Source organism: Gobio gobio (genome assembly GCF_949357685.1).
Source record: "Gobio gobio genome assembly, chromosome: 11".
NCBI classification, from domain to species: Eukaryota; Metazoa; Chordata; class Actinopteri; order Cypriniformes; family Gobionidae; genus Gobio; species Gobio gobio.
The window spans coordinates 22737724-22758923 of record NC_137104.1 but is presented as its reverse complement, the minus strand read 5'-3'; the positions used below and the strand labels follow the sequence as shown (position 1 = coordinate 22758923).

Below are 21200 nucleotides of genomic sequence, written 5' to 3'. Positions count from 1 at the left end.
CCACTATCAGTCAGTGTATTACTCAAATGTGCTATAAGTGTTGAAGGACTGTCATTGCAATAGCTCCGTTTCCAAAGTTCTCACCCCATTACCAAGTCTACCCTTTTGAAAAGGAAGTACACTTTTTAGAAACCTTTTAAAAGGAGGAAATAATATACTTTAAAAGAATAAACAGTTTTAAGTGCAAAATGAATATGTTTTCAGACTTTTTTTTATTGCATGTTAAAGGAATATTTCACCCCAAAAAAGAAAAATCTGTCATCATTTACTCACCCTACTCGTATGAGTTTCTTTCTTCTGCCATTTTGAAGAATTGATAACCAGACAGTTGACATAGCCATTAACTTTCATAGTATTTTTTATTTTTGTTTCTACTATGGAAGTCAATGGCTACGTCTGGTTAACAACATTCTTCATTCTTCTTTTTGTGTTCATCAAAAGAAAGAAACTCATACAGGTTTACAACAACTTGTTGGTTTTCATTTTTGGGTGAACTATCCCTTTAAGTGCAGTTATATGTTCTTTAGAGTGCTTTTTGACTTCTTTATATGAAATTTCATAATTCGTTTGTTTTTGAAATATAGTTAAAGTTTATTGCTGAATGTATGGCCAGAATTTATGGTAAACTAAAATATGTAATTTCTTCTTAAACGTGTAGTCTGTCATGTATTTACAGTTTTTTCTCGATTGTTTACACACATTTTCTGAAAGCATGCCTCATACTCTCAGAACTCTACACACAAATCCAAAAACACACACACAATGGGCAAAACCCCTCACTTCTCCTGCAAAATGAAACCTTACATTCAAAACAATGTTATTTCTTCTCAAAATTGTATTTTGTTTCCAAATGACACACACAAACCATCATATGAATAGACATTTATATGAACCAGTTGAACACTGATGCGCTCAATTTAAAACACTATGAATGGAAAACACTTCTTCTCCATTCATCATAATGACTTAGGTCTTTTTTTGGTTCAGTGTTACAATTACAGACAGTACATACACATAAGTGTGTTGTAAAATATTTGAGAATATTGTTTTTATACTCAGAACACACAAATACACAGTAACAAATATATTTTATTTTTCCCCACAAAAACAATGTACACAGTGTACATCCCAACCAACACCAAGTTGCACATACAATGGTCTACAACAACAGAATAATTTACTGTATACAGTTACAGTAAAAAAACAAAAAAACTATGCCGCTCCAAAAGAAGAGCTCACCTGTGGCCCTTTTATGCTAAAGTTCTGTTTGCTAATTGTAAAACTGTGACAGGTGTTTGCCCATGTGATGAGTCAGTGTGCATATTTGAATTGCAGTGTGTTCCTTGTGAAAATAAGAGATTTTCTGCATGAAAACTGAGCCAAATGCAGAGAATTGTGTGTAGTGTTTTGAAAAAAGTGTGTTTTAGAACTGTAATTTGAGTGTAAAGCAGGAATTGTGCTTGTAGTTTAGCAGAATTGGTTCAGGGGGTTGGTGCATGAGTTACATGTTGTGGTCATTGTGTCTCAAGTACCAGTATTTGTGTGTAAACAATTGAGAAAAACTGTAAATATATTTGTACACATTTGTAATGATGATGTTGAATTTTAGCACATTTAAAATATAATAACTTTAAATGGAACATTGAATAATGTTGAATGTTAAATTTGTAATCAAGTACAGTACAGTTTTTTACAACAATAGATCCTATCTCTCTTATGCATTCTGCCGATCCAACACCAACAGAAAGTGAATGGCATGACAACAGGTACAGAATGAGGACTAAAAAAGACAACAAGAGGAAGTCAGAGAGATTTCTTCACAGCTCCTTATAATTGCAAACTGCACATTTCATTCCCCTTCAGTGTATAACACACTGATCTGAAGCAAATGTATGAACTGCCATGTGCTGAACCTGGTCATAAATCCTTCTTAGGCAGAACGGGAAGCATGTGCAACAACAGCCACAGAGAATTATTTGTTTGCTGAATGGGGAAAAATGTCCACTCTGGCAAAAAGCACTCATGCTGGGCACCTGTTAGCTTTAGTTGTCATGAGTTCTAACTCACTCTTTCTGAGGAACACTTTGTTGTATTTGCTGAGCCATGTGTAATCAAGTGATATAACACAGTTCTTGTGCTGCTGTCATCTTATCAGCTTCATGTTATGCTGCTATTACTCAACAAGGGGCAATTGTTATCTCTATGCCGGAAGACAAGAACATTTAGAAAGATCCTACATTGAGATATTTGTAAACTTTTATATATGAAAATCGTACAATTGTAACATGTATTTTAATGAATTATGACATATACTATAGGTTATATGCTAAATCCCACATGAAAAAATACTATAGTATAATATAGTAAAATTACTCTAGTAAATACTATAGTGTTTTTGAACCGTACTATAGTAAATATACTACAGTAAATTAACAAAGTGTAGTAAATACTATAATATACTACAATATACTACAATTTATGGTAGTATCTTTACTATAGTATGGTTCAAAAACACTATAGTATTTACTAGAGTAATTTTACTAATATAGTATTTTTTCATGGGGGATGGGTCTTGTATTTCAGCTTTAGTGGGTTTAATTCTACATTTTGTGGGTTGGGTTTTCATGTTTTATGAAGACATTCAATAGACATGAATTTGTATACATATTAAAAACTGTGTGTGTGTGTGTGTGTGTGTGTGTGTGTGCGCGCGCGCGCGTGTGTGTGTGTACCGTTTTCAATATATATGTATATACACCGATCAGGCACAATTATGACCATATAACCAGTCTTAATGTGTTGGTCCCTATTTTGCTGCCAAAATAGCCCTGACCCGTCGAGGCATGGACTCCACTAGACCCCTGAAGGTGTGCTGTGGTATCTGGCTCCAAGATGTTAGAAGCAGATCCTTTAAGTCTCGTAAGTTGTGAGGTGGGTGAAACGGCTTCTCGAACAAGAAAAAAAAAAATATATATAGTTGGATTTGATTTTGTCCATCAGGAATTGATTGGATCTTTGAATCATTGTGATTTGCTATTGCTGTGATCTCATGTGAGTGACAGATTGTCCCGCCCTCACGCCAGTAAACACGTCATCAGAAGAGATGATGGCTGCGAGGAGGGGATCTTTGATTAAAGTTTGCGAGGGTATAGGCTACATAAATAATAATAATAAAAACAATTATGTGCATGGATAAATCATTCATAATACTTTATAAATATTTATTACAAAAATATTCATTTTTTTTAATACATGTGATTTAACTGCCCAAATTCTGTTTTTCTGTATGTAGCCTATAGGGCTCTACATGTGTTCATATGTATCTACAGAGCTGTTGTGTGCAGGTCAGTCAATCGGACGATATTAGCTGTGCGTCACATGTCGCGAGGAGGAGCCTCTGCTGAAAACAGACAGCCTGGTGTGCAGCAGAGAGGAGAGGACCAGAGCACAAACTCCTTCTGTTGTCAACACCAGGGCTGGAGGCTCTAATATAAATGCTTATGTGCGTAAGAGCGCCTTTGCATATTTTGGCGGATTTTCTGTAACTGGCCAAAACATACTCGGATCCATCAGCTGTTTGTTCAAAGTGCATACGAGATGGAACTGGAATGCCGTGAAAGTTTTATGTGGTGTAAATCCTCTCATTCAAATTAATTCGCATTCAAACGAGGACACTTCACGAGCTGCATTTCTGGATAATGGACATATTTAAACAGGAGCGACATCAGTGAACCTGAAAGACTTTGTTTCTAACTGGAGCGGACACAGAGAACAGCTCCTGTTGGACGCGCTTAAGTTTACCATGTTGTCAGTTTCAGGTTTAGTTGCGTGAAGGAAGGATTTAATGCAAACATTAATGCATGCGGCGCGTGCGGCGCGTTCCAGCGCGTGTGTGTGTGATGTGCAGGACGCAGTCAAGCCGCAGGGTTGAACTGAAGCGCTCCACCGATGTCTGCCAAACAGGTGAGCAAGGCCTAATGATAACCCCAATAGTACAATGACCATAATAAAACCATAATAGATTAAAATTGGATCTCGGAGTGGGAAATCTTCTGTCATTTAAACGTTCTTAATGACAGAGGCATAAAACCAAATTACCATAACTTTACTTTAATGTTGCTATTATCACTACAGTAATAAAATAGCATATGCAAATGCAGCTCTACAAAGCAATTATTCTGATGTAAATATACAGGAAGAATGATCAATGTAAGATCGATTGGAATATAAAGTGTAGAACAAATAATACTGAAAATTGTGCTGTTTATGGTTTTGATTTGACATGTTTAGTTGTGGTTGTTCACATGACCCTTAGTCCAAATTAAGTGGATCAGATTCTGCCTGTTCTCTCAAGAGACTCATAGTTCTTCTGCGTAATATATCTAAAAAAAAAGGGGGACAGTGCTAATCTATACAAAACAATCTGAGAAAACTGCGATTTCTATTTTTATAATTTAATAACATTTTATTCAAATATATATATATATTTTTTTAGGGTTTGGTTTATCTCAAGTTGTTCTTATTTTCATGCAATTGTAAGTGGACTGCCAAGAGTTCAAAGCTCAAAGCAGACACAAAATCACCATAAAACGATCTAAAAAATAAAATGATCAAATCTGGATTTGTTAATAAAAATGAACACATCTTCTATTCTAATGCCATTCAAAACAGTTACTTTGTGTGAGGAACAGACTGAAATATGTGACCCAGGACCACAAAACCAGTCATAAAAGGGTAGACTTATACATAATCTAGAGATTTCTAGAAGCCAAATAAACAAGCTTTCCATTGATGTATATAATGGTTAGATTAGATTAGATTAGATTCAATCAAATGGTCTGTTAGGATAGGACAATATTTGGCCGATATACAACTATTTGAAAATCTGGATTCTGAGGGTGCAAACAAGTGTAAATATTGAGAATATCGCCTTTAAATTTGTCCAAATGAAGTCCTTAGCAATGCATATTACTATTACTAATAAATGTTTTAATATATATATTTACAGTAGGAAATGTACAAAATATCTCATGGAACATGATCTTTACTTAATATCCTAATGATTTTTGGCATAAAAGAAAAATTGATAATTTTGACCCATACAATGTATTGTTAGGCTATTGCCACAAAACCCGTGCAACTTATGACTGGTTTTGTGGTCCAGGGTCACATATTTAAATCCCCTCTGTCGGATTTGTGAACGAATCATTCAGATCAGTTTTGTGAACTGGTCAATTTACCCATTGAAAAGAACAGGCTAATTTATGATTCATTCACAACTCAAATAATACATTTCACTTAAATTATTGTGAACACACTAAGGAGACCTACAGTAGGACAAATATAGTGTAGGAGTAAATGATGACAGAATTTTCATTTTGGGTAAAATAAATTAATTAACAAGGTCAGAACAAGCTGACTGTATTAGTGACGGAAAGAAATAGTGGAGAATCTTAAATATTTGTCATTATTTTATACATGTTTCCTGATTTTTTTTTTCATTGAAAAACAAAACAAAACGATATTATTGTCCAGCTCTTTATATACAGCTGTTTATGTAAAGTTGGATGTATAGGTGTATGTCTAACTTTATTGGCATGCATTATTGTATCGTCACAAAATGTACCATCCATCTCTCTAATCTGCTAAATGCAACTATAAGGCATAAAGATGTTAAGATATTATAAACATTAACACCATGATTTTCTGTAATGCTGCTTTAAAACAAGTATTGTAAAACAAAGTGCTATACAAATACATTTTATTTGACTAGATTTGAATGAATATAAAGATAGTTTTCTAAAAAAACATTGCCATTAAGTTTGTGTATATTTTTCTCTGTCATTGTAAATAGTTCCAAAAGAAGCCAATCAAGTTTGAGAATCAGAATGGATGCATAATTATATACAGTATGAACATTACCAATATACATTACCAGTCAAAAGTTTGGAAACATTACTATTTTAATGTCTCTTATGGTCATCAAGCCTGCATTTATTTGATCAAAAATAGAACAGCATTTATTCAAAATATATATCTTTTGTAACAACTACCATTCAAAAGTTTGGGGTCAGTAATTTTTTTCTTTCTTTTTTTGAAAGAAATGAATACTTTTATTTAGCAAGGATGTGTTGAATTGATAAAAAAGTGATAGTAAAGATTTAAATTGTTAGAAAAGATTAATATTTTGAAACAAATACTGTTCTTTTTAACTCTTTATTCATCAATGAATCTTGAAAAAAGGTATTATAGGTTCCAAAAAAAAATTAAGCAGCACTATTTCCAACATAGATCATAAATCAGCATATTAAAATGATTTCTGAAGGATCATGTGACACTGAAAACTGTTCAGCTTTGCATCAAAGATATAAATTATATTTTAAAGTATATTAAAATGGAAAACCATTATTTTAAATTGTAATAATATTTCACAATATTACAGTTTTTTCTGTATTATTGATCAAATAAATGCAGAGCATAAGAGACTTTTTTTTTAAAAACATAATAGTTTCCAAGCTTTTGACCGGTACTGTAAATGTTGCAAAAATACTTTTAATTGTTAGTTCATATTAGAACCTTCTCTCTCTCACTCTCTCACTCTCTCTCTCTCTCTTTTAAAAACATTTTTTTTTTACATGAAATTATATCTGTCATTTAAATGTGTCCTTTATTTATTATAATGCTCTGCATATAATCTTCTCAGGAACTCATCCATGCCTCTCACCAGCCCAGTCTTGACCTTCCAGCTTTCAAACAGTGAGGCACAAGCACTTTATTTTTGAGCTACATTAACCACTTATGGTCGCTTGACCACCTCAGTGGAGTCATGGGCACCGTACTATCCCTCTCGCCGGGTCCTCGAAATCCTGGTTATTATGACAACCGGTCTGGTTCTCTAAGCCATTACCCAAGTCTGAGCAGCCGCTCGCTGAACACTCAAAAGGACCGCAACATCAAACGCGGCCATTCCATTTTCCTCCCCGCTCTCACCTGGAAACGACTGGTGGCCTCCACCAAGAAGCGGGGTGAGTCCAAAAAAGCCTATTCTGGAGGTCAGGGTGCCATTGGGGCTCCTCTCAACAACAATAACATCTACCAAAAGGATCCGGTCTTGCACCTAAACCACGAAAATGTAAAGAAGTCTCTCTCCTGCGCCAATCTCACTAGCTATGAGGGTCCAGCTGGTCTAGGCCTGGGCTTGGGTTACGGAAAACAGCAGCAGATTTCCTCTGTAAAGACGATTGCACCTACATGCACTTCCTCACCCAAACGTGTGATAGTCCAGGCCTCGACTAGTGAGCTTCTTCGCTGCCTGGGCGATTTTCTGTGTGGCCGCTGCTATCGGCTCAAGCACCTTTCCCCCGCGGATCCGGTTCTGTGGCTGCGGGCTGTGGACCGCTCACTCTTGCTCCAGGGTTGGCAGGACCAGGCCTTTGTGACCCCAGCCAATGTGGTGTTTGTGTACATGCTGTGCCGTGACGTGGTGGATGGAGACGTGGTGTCTTCAGAGCATGAGCTCCAAGCAATTCTGCTAACTTGTCTGTACCTGTCCTACTCCTACATGGGGAACGAGATCTCATACCCACTCAAGCCTTTCCTGGTGGAGGCGGCTAAAGAGGCATTCTGGGACCGCTGTCTGGCCATTATCGACGTCACCAGTGCCAAGATGCTGCGCATCAACGCAGACCCACATTTCTTCACGCAGATCTTTGCCGATCTGAAGAGCGAAGGAGGATGCGGTTTGCAGGACTATGCTAGAGTTCTGGATCGGTGAAAAAAGGACATGGCAGATTTTCTCTGCAAAAGTGACACCGTCAGCATCCCCCACCATCATTCTGGCCCCCCATATGCCTTGTCACATAACAGTGGGACTTTTATGAGTCTACCTTTTTCTGAAACAGAAAGATGCAACATATTCCTGCTGAAAAGACTAGCTTAGACCTGTATAAATGTCCAGGCTGGTTTATGTTGGTTGGGTACTGGTCTAGCTGGTAAACTGTCTTTTGGTGGTTATGCTAGTTAATAACATGCCGATGACCATCTGTGATGGTCTTTGCAGCAGGAGAAGAAAGTATGGAAACAGGATGAAAATAACACTCTTAAAAAACGAAGGTTCTTTGTTGGCATTGATGGTTTCATGAAGAACCTTTAACATCCATGGGACATTTCCATTCTACAAAAGGTTCTTTAAATTGGAGATTTTTTTTTTTAGATAATTAAAATGTTCTTTTCACTTAGAAAAAAAGGTGCTTTCAAGAACTGTCCACTATAAGGTTGGTTTCACTGAAAGGTGAAACCAAAAATGCTTCTTCTGTGGCATCACTACGAAATCCCCCTTTTGGACCTTTATTTTTGAAAAGTGTGTACACAAAGGCTGTTCCCAAATGTTTTCTTTCTCATTCAACTTCCCTATCCCCTTTCCCCTATAATTTCGGGATGAGCATCAAATAGACAGGAGGAATTGTCCATCTACACTGTTGCTGTTGTCAAAACCAACTAGTTACGATTCCTTTGCTAAACCTTTCGCTTCCTCTACCTTTTCAACATCTAGTCTGAGAGAAACTGCAACAGAAACCATCCAACAAAGAACTTTAGTGGGAGTGTGTGGGAGTGTGTGTGTGCGCTTGATGGGCAGCAAACAGTGAACATCAACAGCTGTTGGTTATCGTTGTCCTTCCTTTATTTCATGTGCTGGACGTTAGGGCACCAGCTGCAAAGGCATTAACAAGATTAACAGATTAGTGACACACACACACACACACACACACACACACACACACACACACACACTCACACACACACACACACACACACACACACACACACACGCACGCACACACACTTCTCAATGCCCCTCCTTGCTCACCAGCTCTATAGGTTGAATGGCTAATCCAAGTAGGCCATACACACTATATGTTCTGTCTTGCATGTCTTGGCATCTACATAACAGTACAGCGTAATTGAAAATTTGTATCAGGTTTGAAAGAGAGTATATAAGAGTATGTCCTATCCCTCTAGAGCATGAAAGATATGAACAATACATTGCTGCTGTATAGTCTGCATCTTCTCTCTTTAGAGTTTTTCAGTTTCTTTGAAATATCAGATTTCTGTGCTTTAAGGTTTGCATGAAATCAAATTATGTTCCTGACATACACTTCTGGTCTTATTTTTGCACGATTCATCAGTGCACATTATTCCTAAGTCCCAAAAAAGTTTGTAATCGTCCATAAAAACCACCTCTGCCTCTGAAGTAACTTGCTAAAATGATCAAACGTAATAGATAAAACACGCATACTGACATTCACGCAGGCACATGCAGATACAACAGATTCCATCCTCTCTGGGTCAGGGTTTCAGGTGTTAGCGATCAGACAGAAGAGCAGGGACAGCAGCATGTGGCACGGCAAGCACTCGTTAATCTTATTGTAGCGTTTTAAGGCAGGGTCATGGGTGCCATACTCCAACTCCCCCGCAAAAGTCGACTTTAAACGCATACTTCAGCCCACACATGCTCTCATATTTGAGCACATGCTCACTCAAGTGAACTGTAACCACTATGCATACATTTTCAGGCTAGTAATCACAAACGCACTGATACGCACGTGTATGCATGCACCTTCTCCCACACGCTAAAGCCATAATCCGCTCTTGATCCTTGCCACCATTTGGGCAGGGTGAGCTGAAAACGCCACAATAACAAAACACCATTTCTCTTCCTGAAACTAACAAAAAAGACGTTTTGTAGTTTGACTGTGCACTGTTATGTAACAAACATGGCAAAACAGAATAGTGAACTTTTAAGTACTTAAATTCTTGACAGAAAAAACACTTTAAAATGGTTTACCCTTGTGAAAAAGAAGTGCGCATAACTTCAAATCTAAAAGTAAAGATGATGTAATATTAATTGAATTAAAGGCCACTTAAGTGGACTTAAATAGAGTACACTTTCATAACACACGTTCTTAACACATTTAAGTACACTTACAAAGTTAATTTAGTTATAATGCCAAATTAAATGTTTAAGTATATTTTAAGTTACAATATTCTGTAATGTATAATTACATATATGCATTTATGAAACTGGTATTTTGTGTATTTTAAATTTTGTTAAATTATTTGTCATATTAAACTATAATACATTTGAATTTTAATATGCTAAAGTGTTCTTCTTTTTCACCAGGGTATACCCATAATCCATATTAGAGTTTTGTGTCTTTTATTCCATGTTTGTTAGCTTTGAAGCCTCTATAAGATAAAATTCTCCAATGAATGGGCAAAATAACTTTTAGTAGATATGCAAATGTATGGGGTATCTGCATGGTGTAATACTGTAGGAAGATACAGAGAACACAATTTGAAATATGTCCATACACTCTAAGCATGAGTTGTTTAACCTCAATTTGTAGCAGTCTTAATTTGTGACCCCATCGGTTGCTTTGTGGTCACAGTAATTATTCCCTGCTAAACACAGCTGCATAGAGGAAGAGATGCAAACCTAAAGAGAGTTGATGTATTAACAGATCTCCATATCTTTTTCAGCCTCAGGGGATGATGCTATTTACAGGAACTTGTGGCCATAGACAAAAGATTGGCAATACTATAGGGTGTAAATATCCCGCCTGATCAGCTGTCATTTCCCCCATCCTTCTCGCCTTTCACAAACATATCACTTGTTTTCCTTGCTCTGCTCAAAGTGTTTTAGTTTGCCCCTATTGTGTACAGAGAGCATTGACAGAGCGCCGTTGTTACATAGCTAGCGTGCGCAGCCTTAGCAATGGGCTTGTGCGACGTGAAAGTTGTCTGCTGTGTTTCCAACCTTCTCGTGTCTAGCTCGCCTCCATGTTCCTCTGCTGGAACTCTTTCTCCATTGATTCTCTTCCATGTATACTGAAGCTCTGGAATATTTGCTGCCTTCAAGTTCTCCTGGGAAGTTCCTAATTATAACATGATATACATTCAAGCGATTTTGGTATGTTAAAGGGATAGTTCACCCAAAAATGAAAATTCTGTCATCATTTAATCACCCTCAAGTTGTTCCAAACCTGTATGAGTTTCTTTGTTCTGCTGAACACAGAAGAAGATATTTAGAAAAATGTTTGTAATAAAGCAGAGAGAGCAACCATTGACTACAATAGTATTTTTTCCCCCCTACTATGGTAGTCAATGGTTGCTCTCTGTGCTTGGTTGCAAACATTCTTCAAAATATCTTCCTTTGTGTTCAGCAGAACAAAGAAACTCATACAGGTTTGGAACAACTTGAGGGTGAGTAAATGATGACAGAATTTTCATTTTTGGGTGAACTATCCCTTTAAGCTTACTTATTTCCTTTTTTCACTTCATGACAATATGAAGGAAGCGCAACTCATTGGCTTTTTTGCGAATCCTTGTCACACTGTAAAAAGTAATCAGTTTACAGCTTAAAAAAGTGAGGAAACCCATTGCCTTAAAATGATTAAGTAATAAACTTCATGTGTAATTGAAAAAAAATGTAGTTATGTGAACTTGGCAATTCCACAGAACTTAATTTTTTCAGTTGCGCATGAAGTTTATTTACTTAATAATTTTACTGCAATGGATTTCCTCCCCTTTTTAAAGTTAAGTCAACTGATCACTTTTGTATATTCAAAATTACAACTTATTATGATAAATATAGTCATGATTCTTTGATTGATCGATTTCATCGATTTTTATCATAATGACGACATTGTAGTGGCTTTCCTGTGAGCGGATTTGAAGGCAGCAAATATAGTTTCCATACTTTCTCTTAACTTGTGATGAATGGTGATAAATATTTATGATGTGAAACGTTTGTGCCTTGACCTGGATATAATCTGTCTACCTAAACATTAGAGATATTGAATATCACACACATAAACACAAGACCCAAGGAAAGCCATGGCTCAAAAAAGGATTGATTACAGAGACAGAAACTTTAATTTACTCAGGCTAGAATAATCATATCTCACGAGCCATTTTCCACTCCATCAATGCTACTCTTTGGCAGAATCATTACTTCTGTTGCCAGTCAATCAAACGGACCTGAAACCGTGTGCAAACAACCTTTGAAGGACGCGCTTGCACAAACGTCCTCATTACACCTCGAACGCTTCATCGACTGCTGTACGTGGAGATTTTTAATGTGACAAAACAAGCACACAGAGACCTCAAATCTCTATGGATTTTCCAACGAAGAAACCTGTCATTAAACACACAGAAACTCATGGATGGGATGACTGTCATGTGATTTTCAAGTTTAAGACTACTGAACTAAGACACTACAACATGTGGCTCTTTATTTGGACACTCAGGATGTTAAGTAGGCTTTGCCGTTACTCTATGAGTTACGGCTACTTTATCAATGTTTTCTATGCTGCTAAATGTATGTAGAATACAAAAGGAACGCCATGTAGAGTCTCTCACCGCAGAGACAGAAGCATAACCAGTGTGGTGTAAATTATTTTGCTTGTATCAATGTGAAATTACTGAAAAAAACTGCATGTATATCATTCAGGAATTGCTGCAGTGGTGGTGTACATGTCAACTTGACTCTTTTTTTTTATGAATTGTCCTTTTTTTCAGTTTAAGGTTAAAAGGAAATTCCATGTTTGTATTTTTATTGTAACGATAATTATTATTTTGTACTGATACAGATCCTATCAGCTCATCCCAGGTTTGGGAAATCTTATGTCAACAGTATTAGAATGTTTAGAATTTCACACTTCTGTTTGCATTGTCGTTTTTTGACGTGGTTGTTTCAGTGACAGCTTGTTCAGTGCACTTTGGCAATTATACATTTGCTCTGAATACTGATATTTATAAAAATCCAGCTTTGATAGTGCTAAGACATCGTAAACTTTACACCATGGGCTGTTGAAATGTGAGGGTCAGGGTGAAGAGAGCCAAACAAACATGGTTAAGCCAAACAGGAAGCGACAAACCTTTTGCTGTTGTCATTTCCTCAAGTGGCGATCATGAAATGTAGGCTAACACGCAGTCACTAACACATGTTTTAAAGCTGCTTTGGGTCATTTCTGCACCAATCTCCACCAATGGAATTGCAAAAATATCTGCCATTGGTGTTAGACAAGCACCCTAACCATTGGTTAAGTCTATGTTACTGTGTCAATAAGCTCATACAAAGAGCGACAATGTCCGCATGTTAAACAAACACATCAGTTTTAACCAATTCATCAGAAAGATGGTGACGCAGTCTCAATAATCATCTCTGCACCCCTGTCTTCACCTCTATTTCAGCACAAATGGTATTCTGGTCTTGCTAGACATCTATCTATTGGCTTTGTTTGACATCTTAAAACAGACAAACAATATGCTGTGCCACAAAGGCCTTTGGTGGAGGCCTTTAAAAGAGCAAGCCAATCTGGATTATTTTGTACTGAGCTCATTAATTGAGCACAAAACCTCTCTGGACTGTGGTTATGTAGCTCCTGAACTCTCCTTCTTAAACCACCATCAGCCTTGGCGTAACTTCTGAAACCTCCTGTGTTCTTGTTGGCACAGTCGCAGTCCAGGGAGTTTTGAGTTTTTTTTTCCCTCTGGAAGTAGTACACATGCATATATTGTAGCTCACAGAATGATGCTGTTGTTGTTTCGAAAACTTGAAGAAAAAAAAAAAGTGACAAATGTGACTTCTGGTGGTGGAATTTCTTTTTCAGTTTGACTATGATTATTTAATAAAGTATTCAAATGGTATTTTGTCCCTGCCTTGATAAATCTCATGAAACTAGTCAACATTATATTTCACCCCCAAATGTATTTTGCACAAATATAATATAAATTAATGGAAATACAATAACATTAAGTAAAATGCACTCAAAAAAATAACTAATTGGACAAACTCAATTTAATCGAGGGCAGGTTTTCCATCCAATAAATATGTGTAGCCCCAACTCATAAAAAAACTAATCAATGCAATGAAATGTAATTGAGTTGGTCCAACTCAATTTTGGACAATGTAATCAAGTTGTTACAACTCAATTTTATACCGTTTAAATTATATTTATATACTTATACACTGAAAAAATTGATTAGATGAATTTACTAAATTTTTTATCGTAAGTGGTCGCAATCAATTTATTTTATCTCAATTTAAACAAAAACACATGCAATTCCCATAAAACCAATTCATTTTTTTAAATTAAAATAAAAAAAACTAAATTTAAATTATTTAAAAGAGCACAAATGAATTATGCTTGATTTAATTATACTTATACTTAAATGAAAACATTTAATTAAAAAATCAATTATAAGCAGTTTCATTCATCATCATACACGATCATACACAAATATATAAGAAAAGACTGTGTCACTCCAGACATATAGATCACCGATTGCCCACACCCAGCGCCACTCTTCCACACAATGGTAACCACACAATTCAAAAACAATTTAGAAACTCCTCTAAATGTCCAACTTAACTGAACATTAAACACTAACATTACCTAACAACAACTTTCCTTTTACAGAAAAAAACACATAAAATAACACTTTAATCCTTGGAGTCCCATGCTGGAGTTATGCATGTTAGCTATGTCAACAAAAATATCTCATGTAGTTTTAACACAAATGAATTAAGTAAACTTCAGTTTTAAATATATTAGGTTGATTGAACACAATTCAATTAAGTTGTTTATTAGATATGTTTAAGTAAAGTGGACAGAATTTAAATGTCATATCTATGAAGGGCCTGAATAATATTTTTGAGTGTGGCTGTAATCCTGTAATGAGAATCTTGAGGTTTAATGTGTGAAATAGTCATGAAAATGTTAGAATAGAAATGCAAGACGTAATTTACTATTATTTATTTACTTTTAACTTTGAGGTTGTTGTGAAATGGGTTAAAAACTACACTTGCTGATGGCATTGTTAATGATAACAGTGTTTGGTCGAGCAACATTTCTCTATTTTTTTATTTTTTGGTTGTATATAAAAGCCAATTTATTACTGGTATTCACAGACAGGCTCGTATATTCTACACAGTAACAATTCTCTGCACCTGTTGGGTTTGTTTATTGTTCATTTTTGAAAGCTTTAACTTTGACTTCACGGCATGTGCAAGATACACAGCACTATTGTGTCCCTGCTACATATGAAATACGCAGCTCAGCCCAGCAGTCTGTGCAGTGAGCGTGTGCTGCCGTAAATCTCTTCTGAGAATGAAACCCCCTGAATTCACAGGGCCGCAGTCTCCCCAGCGCTGCAGATGGTTATATGTATAAGGAGCTGCTCTGAATCAAAGCACGTCCCTCAGCAATCAGCGACTTGTTCACATATTCACTTCTGTGGTGGCTGCAGAAGCCCACTGCCTTCTGATGTGGTTGAAAGTGCACTCCAATGGGACTGGTCGGGCAAGTTAGTTGCTAAGGCAAGTATCACAATGATTATTGCTCATGCAGAATTATGGATTTGTTATGGCAGTGGTTTGATCCCAAGAATTAAAGTGCTTGTGATAAACACATCAATATCTCAAATCACGAGCTATGCAACGTCCTAGCAACTATCCAGAACATCCTAGCAACCACCAAGAACACTCAACACCCAATTAGCAATATCCTAGCAACCACTCAGGACACTCTAGCATCCATCTTGCAATGTCCTAACAACTACCCATAACACCCTTGCAACCATTCAGAACATCCTAGCAACCACCCAGAACACCATAGTAACCATCAAGAACACTTAATAAACCAACACCCTAGCAACCAATTAACAATGCTATAGCAACCACCCAGAACACCCTGGCCACCACCAAGAACATGTTAGCAAACAACACCCTAGCAACCAATAAGCAATACCCTTGCAACCACCCAGAACACCCTGGCAACCACCAAGAACATGCTACCAAACCAACACCCTAGCAACCAATTAGCATTGTCTTAACAACCACCCAGAGCTCCATAAAAACCATTCAGAACATCCTAGCAACCAATTAACAATGCCATAGCAACCATCCAGAACACCCTGGCCACCACAAAGAACATGTTAGCAAACAACACCCTAGCAACCAATTAGCAATACCCTAACAACCACCCAGAACACCCTGGCAACCACCAAGAACATGCTACCAAACCAGCACCCTAGCAACCAATTAGCATTGCCCTAGCAACCACCCAGAGTATCCGAGCAACCATCTTGCAATGCAACCACCCAGCACACATGGGAAACATGAACAACCATGTAGAAAACATTAACAACCATTCAGAACATTATAGTAACCTAACAGATCACCCTAGCAACCATCCAGAACAACCTAGCAATCACCAAGAACATGTTAGCAAACCAAAAACCACATCCTAGCAACCATTTACAACATTCTAGGAACCACATAGAAGACCCTAGCAACCACAAACAACTCTCTTGCAATCCAACCCCCTAGCAACCAATTAGCAATATCCTAGCAGCCACCCAGAACACCTTAGCAATTAATTAGCAATGCCCTAGCAACCACTCAGAGAACCCTAGCAACAATCTTGCAATACCCTAGTAACCACCCAGAACACCTTGGCAACTGCATAGGGATGTCCTAGCAAACATTCAGAAAAAATTAACAACTGCAGTACACCTAAAAACACACCGGACACCCTAGCAACCCCCTAGCAACATCCTAGCAACCACCTAGCAATGTCGTAACAACCACCCAGCACATACTGGAAACATGTATGTAACAAAAGATGGATCACTCACAACACCTTTGCAATCGCATAGCAACACCCTGACAGCGTGGGTGTCTCAGCACTTACGGGGCAAACACCATTTATGTTTTCTTAAGAAAATGTAAAAAAAGTCATAATATTATAATCTTAGCCAAGGGTTATTTATCATTGTGTAAATTCTCGCTGCTTTCTACTTGGCCCTTGGCCTTGATTTTCTGTTCTCATTTAAAAAATGTGTCACTGTCCTCTTATTCTGTGTCTGAGAGGTGAAGAGAATAAAACCATTACACCTACATTCACATCTCAAGGTTGAGATTATACAGTGCTAAAAACAGAACTTCATCTATAGTGCTCAAAAAACAGGCAAGGTGATGCATTTCAACTGCTTTATGTCCTCATTGAGAGAGTAACAGACCAAAAGCAACTAGTGTAATGATTACAGTATATATACAGGAGTAAGACAATGAAACTGAAACACCTGGTTAGACCACAATAATTGATTAGTATAGTGTAGGGCCACCTTTTGCATCAATTGACACAGCATCAATTCGTCTTGGGAATGACATGGTACAAGCCCTTCACAGTGGCCAGAGAGATTTTGAGCCATTGCTCCCCCAGAACAGGGCCCAGGGGCCTCATTTATAAAAAAAATTTGCATAGACACTGTCTTACATTTGATCTTATGATCATTTCTCAAATGTGCGAATGTGTGAAAAAAACGTGTACGCCTCTCTAACAGATATGACATTTATAAATAGCTAATTATCTTGAAATAGTGCGCAGCTGAATGGTTTTAGATCTCTGCCTTGTTTAATGTCATTAACATATAAAAGAGCACCTGTCAACGTCCAAATCCTTTACTTGAGAATGGCAAGCGGCAAGAATTGCTCAGATTTTTAAATACCTGCAGTACTCAGACTCTCTTTTACACATCAAAGGTTTTATAAATATGAACGTTGGCGTGGATTTTAGCATACACACACTCAAAGTTCAAATATGCGCGTACGCCTATTTTATGAATGAGGCCCCAGGCCACTATGTGATACTGGTGGAGGAAATATTTACTGACTTGCTCCTCCAAAACACCCCAAAGTGGCTTTAAATATTTAGATTTGGTGGCTGTGCAGGCCATGGGTGATCATGAAACCATTCTGTCAAAAGTCTTCCTGTGTATTTGTGCACTATCATGCTGATACACGGCACCCTCTTCAGGGTACAATGTTTGAACCATTAGGGGCCCATGGCCCTCCAGAATGGTAGTCCTTGGCCAAACCTTCACTGATCCACCCCATGCTTTACACTGAGCAGCAACAGTCTGGGTGTTAAGCCTCTTTAGGGCTTCTCCATACTGTAACTCCCACGGATATTAACTCCAGACAAACAGTTTTGGTGGAAACTGGTCGAGATCGCATTTAATTCTGAGTTGGGCACAGGGCTTGACAAAAGTTTTTGCTCACCAGTCACTGTGGCTAGTGGTTTTCCAAAGTAACTAACCACTCATTTTCAGTGGCCACAATTTTGACATCGATATCATGGGGAAAACTGCTGTATAGATATCTTTAATATTATCTCATAATTTGGCAGCAGGTATATTAGACTGTTGTCACTTTAAGACCTGACGCACGGATCCATTCTACAGTTACACACGTGTTTTCTTTCTCAACTGTCTACGTTCACTTAAAACATAACTGACGTTTATGTGAATACTTGCATTTAGACTGGCATTTTGACATTATTTTGTGTGTATTTGACTGTTTAAGTGCAATAAGCACAGAAAAAGAACTCACTTTAGTACTGCTTTATGTGTGTGCACTTTGGGTGTGAGCACAAAATCTGCGGGAATGAGTAAAATGATGCGCAATACACACAATCCCACAGCGAAATTCAAGCCCTGTAACACCAACAATACTCATCCGGAGCAGGCGGGTTTGTGTGTCAACTCGCTGTTGAGATAGGGGTTGTTTGACACGTGTTGCTTTTTCAAATGCACGTTATAAGCGACTCAAATTCGCAGTCATTTCAGATTTCAGATTTGTTAGCTGTCCTGCACTAACAAATTGCGCATAAAAAATAATCACAGGCTTTGTGATTTCATAATCGTGACAAGCGCGATTTCACGTTAATTGCGATTTATCGTGCGGCCCTAATTTCTATATTTTTGCCAACACTAAATTGCACTCAGCTTATTATTTCAGATGCCTTTTTAAAAGGCTACAATTGAAATATGTATATATTATATATAAAATTCAACCTGCCAAAGTGGCTAGTAGGAGTAACTGTGTTACACGCCGCTGCTGAAATCCACCTGCTTTTGGCGGGTGTTAATGTCAAGCCATGGGCAGCTGTGGTTTTATGTTTTTGGATACAATCTGGGTTAGTACCTGGACATCCCTTTCAGACAGCTTCCTCTTGCATTGACAATGACTCCAGTTGGATGTGGCTCGCCCTATGTGGTGGTATACTGACATTACCCTGGATATACCTCTTAATACACCCCAAAGACTTGCTGTCCTGGTCACAGATGAAGACGTGCACCAACAATTTGTCCTTATTTGATCTCTGATATGTCTCCTATTATGTTGCATGGATTGCAATATTTTATGTACAGCTGTGCTATCGCTCTGCTAATTCATCTATTCACACTCTGCTCTTACTGATGGAATGTAAAATCAGAGAAGATTGGCCACCATATATATAGACATGAAACCTCCAACACTATATTGGCCAGTGTTTCAGGTTCATTATCCAACCCCTGTAGATCTGTATTTTTAAAATGATCACATCACTTCTGAGAATGTATGAGGTATGAAAATCTACTTAGGATTTTTAGGCTTCGTCACATTTATCATATGTTTCTAAATTGCCCTAATTCCTCTGGTCATCACATGCATTATGAGAGATTAAGAGACGAGCTTATGGCTCTGACCGAGGTCAGAAATTCAGACTGGGTTCTTAAAGGACTCCACAGAGAGGAGGAGAGCCGTGATGTGAACAGGGTTGAGCTGGAATTTAAACAGGGAATGAGGATTTTATGCAGATGGTTGTTCATTCGCTTCTACCAACACAAATCTCCCTGTCGTCCTGTGTCAGTCATCTTTTGTGTGATGGTGTATAGATGCTCCGACACTAGGTCTTTCTTTTTATCCACCCACAGATAAATCTCACAGATTTTTACAGTCCTTGAGGCTGCTAAACAGGCGTGTAGACAATACTCTCCTGCTAGACATCTGTTAACATGTCTTTGTGTTTCTTGTTTTGCTCAAGTGCTTGATATTGTGAAAGAAAAATTAAGGATCTTTGTATTTTCACAAAAAGTTGAAGGTTAAAATAGTTATAATTCAATTCAAAACCCAAAGAACACAACACACTGATCCAGCCAACCAACCAATCAAAAAAAAAAAAGCTTCATTTTGAAGTCAATGTGAAACCAAAATAAACCCTAGAAGCTTTCTGAAAAGACACTCCTGATCTTATTGTGAATAATTTATCAGTACATCTATCAGATTTTTTTGTTAATTCAAAGAAGAAAGACTTTGCCATCAAAAATGGAATAACTTGTTCTGAAACAATTTCCCCTTTCAAGTAATCAGTTGTTTCCTTGCCTGTTTTACTCAGAAATACATCACATTATGGATGTAAGTGTGTGTACAGCAGCAGCTCATAATCAAAAACTAAACTGTTGTAATAAAATATATAAAGTTTTCACTTTGCTCAGCAGATGTAAGGCCTTCCACATACAGACAACGCAGGATGCCTCATCTCCATTTCTCACACTCGCAGCACAAGGAATGTGAATTGCTGAGCTGTCAATCTTTATATTATTCAGCACCAGGTCATATCCAAAGGTGAAATGAACAGTGATGTTCAATAAGTGAACAAACCACATTTAACTGGAAACTTAGTTCCTCTGTCTATCCAACTCAATCTCATGATTTTTTTTTTACTATTTTACGAGGTGGCGATTTAGTATGAATTTATACAATGTAAATCGTTCGAAAATGTAGGATTTTTGGAAAAAAGTAAGCACAAACCCCACTCCTAAACCTAACCACTCATGGGGCTAGATTGTACGAAAACATACGAATGTGTTCCTACGAGTTCATACGAATTAGTCACCAATTCACCAAAATGTAAAATAGTTACATATTGCCATGAGATTGTATTGCTCTACCTCATGTTTACATGTTTACAACCATATCTGATAAATGTAGATATTAGATATTAGAGCTCACTCCCCTGGCCTCAAGAGGCAAATTAACAACTGACACTAGAGACTGCACTTTTTAGCATCCTTGTTAGCACGCCTGCCTCTCATGCTAGAGACACCAGTTCGAATCCCGCTTGGAGTGAGGTTTACATTTGGTGCCGTGACCCGGATGGGAGTGAGATTTAGGGGGGTGAGTATAACGGAAGCAAGCTAGTAAAAGCTGTGCATGTAAACCTCACTCCCCTGGCCTCAAGAGATGCACTAGTGACTGTGGTCTTTAGCGTCCTTGTTAGTGTGCCCGTCTCCCATGCTAGAGATGCTGG

General features: G+C 37.6%; 1 protein-coding gene across 1 annotated transcript; it reads left to right on the top strand.

The window, feature by feature from the left end:
* The first annotated feature begins 3347 nt into the window (after positions 1 to 3347).
* Positions 3348 to 9148, top strand: LOC307134014 (cyclin-dependent kinase 5 activator 1). Its single transcript, XM_079829438.1, has 2 exons — positions 3348 to 3963; positions 6704 to 9148. Exon 2 carries the CDS (start codon positions 6827 to 6829, stop codon positions 7772 to 7774), a length of 948 nt encoding a protein of 315 aa, XP_079685564.1. The 5' UTR covers positions 3348 to 3963; positions 6704 to 6826; the 3' UTR covers positions 7775 to 9148.
* Positions 9149 to 21200: the final 12052 nt, after the last annotated feature.